The sequence below is a fragment of the Hyalella azteca genome, unplaced genomic scaffold (genome assembly GCF_000764305.2).
Source record: "Hyalella azteca isolate HAZT.00-mixed unplaced genomic scaffold, Hazt_2.0.2 contig11760, whole genome shotgun sequence".
NCBI lineage: Eukaryota > Metazoa > Arthropoda > Malacostraca > Amphipoda > Hyalellidae > Hyalella > Hyalella azteca.
The window spans coordinates 241,718-248,274 of record NW_025941745.1 but is presented as its reverse complement, the minus strand read 5'-3'; the positions used below and the strand labels follow the sequence as shown (position 1 = coordinate 248,274).

Here is a 6,557-nt window from a genome sequence, read left to right as displayed (position 1 = left end):
TGAGACTGGCGTGCTGAGCAGTGCTGCTGAGATTGGCGTGCTAAGCAGTGCTGCTGAGACTGGCGTGCTGAGCAGTGCTGCTGAGACTGGCGTACTAAGCAGTGCTGCTGAGACTGGCGTGCTGAGCAGTGCTGCTGCAGTGCTGCTGAGACTGGCGTGCTAAGCAGTGCTGCTGAGACTGGCGTGCTGAGCAGTGCTGCTGAGACTGGCGTGCTAAGCAGTGCTGCTGAGGCTGGAGCTTGTTGATGCCTCTATGACAGTCGATGTTTAATCTTTAACGTAATCTCTTTCTGTTCATCTCAGAGGATGTGAGCAGATACTGTGAAACGCTGTACAAATTTGTTACAGATTTTCAGAATTAATTGCTTACTTACTAATTGTGTCCAAGTCGTCATATCTATTATGGAGAGCAACGCAGGTTCTAACGTGATCGCTTTCCTGCATCTCTGCATCGTTATTTTATTTGTAAATCAAGGTATTGGTTCAAAACCTATTTTTAACAATTATTTTAATTCATTTACATTAAAAATTAACACAGGCGGATTTAGCATGATTGATCAACTCCTATTCCTATTCTAACATTAATTATTATAATGTCGTTTTTGATAATCTGTTATATATTTGTCGAAGTTTATGTATTTGAAACCTTGCACTAAAATGTTAGCTTATTGGGACCCTATCTGGATATTGAGCGAAAATTTTGAAATTAGAACTGGAATCATGACACAGCGGAAAACGTAGGAAAGAGTTAGAATTTAAAAATTTAAATGTGATTTTTACATTTATAAGTGAGCATTTAACGAAAATATTATAAGTTCAGGTGTCATTTGAATATTAAAGCAGGACTGGAATAAGGGTTCGGTGATAAATGTAGGTTTGAAGGGTCTTTTTTAAATTACATTAGCCTACTTCACTTTCAATATTATTAATTGAATTCTGGATGATAAGCCATGAAGTAATTTGAAATAACTGACTTCAAAAATTTCAATACTATTTTTCTATCCCGGGCAAAGCCAAGCCAACCTGCAGGTTTGGTATAACTTTGAAAATTAATTTCAGTGCAAGCGACGAACTCCTCCGGTACATTCGGCGGTTGTCCGCTGTCGTCTCTGCCGCACAACCCCCAGCATGTGTATTCCTACGCAGGCCGACCAATCGAATCAACGGTATGAAAAAATATAGTTTATGTTATTCATGATCACTGGTTTATTCGACTTGAGGAACTAGTATATAGTTGAAATCAATATTAATATAATTTTTTATGTGTGTACTGTCAGACTCGAATCTTGGTGTAGACACAGACGATTTGTTGCTAGATTTATTATTTGAATCCATTTCGTAGTTTTTTTTTACCTTACACAACATATTTGTTAGAAATGGCAGGCTATCTTGGCGATGCCCTGGAGCTTTTTTCACTTCTGCTGTTGTTTTCGTTCGTCAGAAGATGGATCAGATCGTCCCTCTCGATGATATCGCCATGATCAGATGTCGCCATGTTGGATTGTTCAAACAAAATGGCGGTGATACTTTCAATTGCACCTCAGAGGGCTGGTCGGGGAATGTTACATGCACAGACACCAACCACGTCACCAATTATACCTCAGGTATGAGTTGTTACACCCGCCATGTTACAAGCCACTATTGCAACACGGTGCTACACCAACCACGTCACCAATTATACCTCAGGTAGTTGTTATACCCGCCATGTTACAAGCCATTATTACAGCACGGTGCTTCGCTCGTATAAGGTAAGTTGTATTAATTGCAAAGAGTCAATAATTATAAACTCACCGAGTTCAGATTAATCAATCAAGTGGAAAGTGATCAAGAAGTTATAAAATATTCAAATATATCCATCGACAGAAAAGCAAATTTTTGTAAATAAATTATTCGGATTTTTGTCTGGTTCTCCATTTTGAAAATTTTCTTGAGTTATCATCAATCAAATAGCTCCCATGATCGCATGCATCAATTATTTACAATGAGAATTGAATACTCAATGCAAGTAACATCTTTTTCTCCATGATGGCTGCAGAATCGCTGCCACCTGCCATCGTGTGGCACGTGGCAGGTGGCGGGGTGTCGGTGGTGGCAGCAGGCGGGCAGCTCGTACTGCTGCCAGGAGCCATCGTGCACCTGGACTGCCTATTCCCTCGCCTGGCAGGGAACCCGGCCTGGAGCTGGACCCCTGAGTACCGTAGATACCCTACTGGTGAATTTATAATTTAATAATAGTATAATATAGCAGTGTCAGCGTTGATTAGGTCGTTAGACCTATCGCCGATTCTGTACATCGCATAATATTCATAGTTTGTTGTGGGTCTTGAATTTGCAACTCACTGCTTCAATTTTTCCGTGATTAACCGCTATAACTTGGCAGGATTCTCAGCTTTTTAATAACCGAGCTGCGACCAGAGTACAGACTCTTTGCGTGACCGTGGACTATAGGAAGTCTTGAACTCGTTTTAAAGATGTAAGGCAAAACGTGAACATTTTCCAAATTGAGCAGACTCGTGGCATAAAATTGATGCTCCTCAACGTAAAATATGCGGAGATCTGAAAAATTTCAGTTCACGAGGACTGAACAATGGAACTTACAACACTTGTTTGTATCCCTATATAGAGTTACTATATATATATTTCATTTCGCCTGCATGCAATAGGCAAAAGTTAGTCCAGTGAAGTTGTTATATGCATGAGCCATGGGCATGAAATTTTTATATAAGAAATTCCATTTTTTGCACGCATAAAAATTTAAATATTTGCCAAACTATTTAAAGTGCAGACTTCATGGAGACTCAGTTCGTGCTACTATTAATAAATTTCTTTTACTACCTATAGTTTTACGACTGTACTCGCGTTGATTCAGTACCATAAAATTGACGTGGCGCGTGTGTTATACTCCTGCCTAAACGCGCAGGCTGGTCACTGAGCAGCTCGGAGCGCGACCTCCACTACCGCCTCTCCGTGTACTACGCACGGCAGCACGACTCTGGCACCTTCACGTGCACGGCGCCTTCTGCGCTCACTAACTCCATCACGATATTGGTCAAAGGTATACCTTTCTTTGTACAGCCTCTTGTTATGCAAAATTCCTTTTATAAGCTCTCGTTGTACAAGCAATTGTATACCCATGCTCTCGTTATACAAGCAATTGTATAACCATGCTCTCGTTATACAAGCAATTGTATAGCCATGCATGCTCTCATTATGCAAGCAATTGTATAGCCATACTCTCGTTATGCAAGTAATTGTATAGCCATACTCCCGTTATACCATGAATTGTATAAACCTATTCTTGTTAAACAATGAATTTTAGGCAGCATTCGACTACATCTCTTCATTGAATGGTAAGGTTAAAAAAATTCTCACTGAAGCAGTCAATAATTTTCGATCGGGTGGGCAAGATACAAATACTGTATTTGGCCTTTTAAGCATTAATTTCGGGGCACAGTAGCACATTTGTAAAACATAATATGCAAAAAACTACTTATCACAACTGAAATTTTTGTCGTTGAGTTATTTTCCCAACAAACTCAGACAGCAGAGCAAAATGTGAGCAGAGCTGCGGTGCGCTGAGCTGGTGGTCGCCAGGAGTGTCCCTGAGAGCGCCCTGCCCGCCGTGGTGTTCGGACGGCGGCAGACGCGCGGTGATGACCGCGTCATTGTCGCCGGCTCCGGCACCACCATGGGGTCATCACGATTCTTTACGTGCTTCGATGGCTACGTCTTAAATGGACCACAACAAATGACATGTCTTCCATCGGGTTGGCAATGAGGAAACAGAATTTGAATGAAAATCAGTCGGGAGCGTTCTGTGCGACGTGTTGTATATACACGATTAATAACGTTAAATATGATTCGCGGATAATGACCATATAAGTCCGAAAAATTTAACAAGAGTTATTCCAAGCCTGATTATTTATTGCTGGACAATTGTACAATTACATCGTTTATCATTATCATCATCTGCAATATATTTCCGCCCTATGGACAAACCATGTTTACTAGTCCGATGTATCGCATTCACAACCGCTCTGCTCACTCACGGGATAGGCACACGAACCGAGGCAGTTAACAGTAATTAGTAGGCAGGTCGTAATTATGAACTTCCGCAACACTTCACCCGTAGACATGAGGCTCACTAATCATCGGTAGGCCTGTGGTCGGCTGCAGTCCCGCCTGCGTGTGAGGTGGTGAGGTGTCCTGCGCTCCCTCCCCTGCCCCCGCTGGTTCGTCTGCGGCATCTCTCGCTCACCGCAGGCGGCGTCGCGTTGTTCGCCTGTCCCCTGAGCTACGCGCTCACGGCAGCGCCTTCCATCGTCTGCCTCACCAACGGCACCTGGTCGGCCCCAGTGCCTCATTGCAAAGGTTCGTTTATTAAACCTAGCAGGATTAATATTAGAATCAATGTGCGGTTAATGTAGAGGCTGCTCACCGTGATCTTTAGTCAGTAATTTTGATGTTTTGCCCTCTGGAAGATTCTTAGGCGGCCTTTGAGCTTTGGTGCCGACTCACGTGACTGCAGCTTTGGTGCTGACTTACGTGACTTGAGCTTTGGTGCTGACTTACGTGACTAGAGCTTTGGTGCCGACTTCTTTGCCTGTGAGATAGGATTTGTTTAAAAAACTTCTAAATTTAGAACTTTAATGACCAAGCGCGTTCTTGCATCATGACAGGCAAGCGTATACGCTTCCCACACATAAGGGGGCGACAGAGAACTCTGTCAAATATTAGATTTTATGTTTTCTGAATTAAAAAACATACTGAGTAGTTCTTTTGCTGTTGCAATAATTCATTGTTATAAGCTTACTCATTTGCATGCAATGTGTAGAACTCGAGTTGTGCGAAGAGCATTTAATGCAACATGTAAACATGACGTCAAATGTAAACATGGTGTTTCGATACTCTTATTTGATTGATGCAGTCAAGAGATAAACTCTTAAAAATCACTTCACTTTGTTTAAATCCATTTATTACATTACGATAATATTTCCAGTATTGACGTCGTAAACCTACAAATGAACAGAGGTTGTATGCCCGGCGCCGGAGAGCCCAGAGCACGGCAGCGTGAGTACCGCCGCCCTTCGTCGCGTGGGTGACGTGGCCGTGTACTCTTGTGACGAGGCCTTCGTGCTGCAGGGACCGAGGATCGTGACGTGCACCAACGCCGGGACGTGGTCCAAGCCTAAACCAAACTGTGAGTGGGACTGTGAGCTCGAGGACAAGTAGAATGGTCGAGACACAGCGCTGTGCTCGTCTTCTTCTCTGTTGTCAACCCTCAGATGAGGCCAATGGGCTGGATGGGTTCTTATCGCATGCCATTAATTGTAAGTTTGCCGTAATCGCACTCGTAAATGTGATGTGCTGTTAATATTCTCATTTGCATCCATTTATTTTCGGTCTGAGCATCATAACAATATTTATGACGATTTTTTTTTACAAATTTTACTTCCAGGTAAAATTAATCCGATCGTTGTTAATAACGCAGCGTGTGCCTGTCATACATTTTTTCATCGTGAAAATCGTGCTCATTTTCCTAGAGTGTTAAACCTGGCCTTCTACGTCCAGTCCCTTGCCATAGATATTCGAAATCAAAAACTAGTTCAGCAGCTAGTGCCTGTCACTATGACCAACAAAGGCTGACTATGACCAACGGAATGTCACGTCATTTTGGCGGCGACTCACTGCAGAGTTAGTCTCGTTCGGGTTAGGTAGACGAGTAGATGTAGGTGTTCGGTTGGTAGATGGTAGATGTTACGCAGCCTTTTGTCATCCTTATTTAATACACGCTCATAAGTTAAATAAACAATGGCGCATAGTTATTGTTTCCAAAACTCACGCAGGTGTGATCTCGTGTCAGTCGCCGGGCAACCCACGTAACGGGCGGGTGTCGCCACGCCTGCTGCGCTACCGCCTGGAGGCCCAACTTCTGGTCTCCTGCTCCCCAGGCTACAGACCAGCAGGGCCTGACCGGCTCAAGTGTCTCAGAACAGGCAAGTGGTCTGCGCCCCTCCCGCCGTGCGTGCCGGTCATCGCGGGCTGAAATTCTAACACAGCGAGGGGCGAGCTCATTGCAAAGCCTTCAGACCATTTGGTTGTGATAGAGCCTGAGTCACTGAAGACGTAAGGAGTGAGATGACGCAGACTTCGTGTAGCTAGCAACTTCATTCTATTCCCGAGAGAAATGTAACTTACATCATCAGGTGGTTATGATGAAGGCGTCGTCATGATTTAATTTTCACAGTATTAAAACAAATAAATCGGGACTTTCATCACCTTGTAAAATATTTATTCACTGAATACATTTTATGATAAAATGTCAAGTTTCCCCGTCATTTTCGACCCGTGTGCTTGGCTAGGCGCCAAATTGCCAACTGCAGGACAACGAAAAACTCGCCGAAAAATAAGCGGAGGAATACAGTCCTTATAAAGTCTAGGAAGTAGGTCATAATCGACATAACGGAACTATAATAGTTTGAGTGGGTGACACCTTAGTATCCTTAGTATTTGTTTGGGACGTAGCAGTCCCAGGCCACGATGGATCTCCGCCTCTG

The 6,557-nt window shown here is 43.3% G+C and overlaps 1 protein-coding gene across 1 annotated transcript; it reads left to right on the top strand.

The window, feature by feature from the left end:
* The first annotated feature begins 318 nt into the window (after positions 1-318).
* LOC108673284 (locomotion-related protein Hikaru genki) lies at positions 319-6,271 on the top strand. Its single transcript, XM_018161084.2, has 9 exons — positions 319-475; positions 1,060-1,166; positions 1,442-1,604; positions 2,036-2,212; positions 2,921-3,055; positions 3,564-3,767; positions 4,159-4,371; positions 5,030-5,200; positions 5,847-6,271. Exons 1-9 carry the CDS (start codon positions 403-405, stop codon positions 6,044-6,046), a joined length of 1,443 nt encoding a protein of 480 aa, XP_018016573.2. The 5' UTR covers positions 319-402; the 3' UTR covers positions 6,047-6,271.
* The last annotated feature ends 286 nt before the right edge of the window (positions 6,272-6,557 follow it).

Bases quoted from the DNA above. Each gene is read 5' to 3' on its own strand.
- LOC108673284 (XM_018161084.2), top strand. From the start codon at position 403: ATGGAGAGCAACGCAGGTTCTAACGTGATCGCTTTCCTGCATCTCTGC. The intron at 1,605-2,035 runs GTATGAGTTGTT...TGATGGCTGCAG, and splicing joins CGTCACCAATTATACCTCAG to AATCGCTGCCACCTGCCATC. The intron at 3,768-4,158 runs GTTGGCAATGAG...AATCATCGGTAG, and splicing joins AATGACATGTCTTCCATCGG to GCCTGTGGTCGGCTGCAGTC.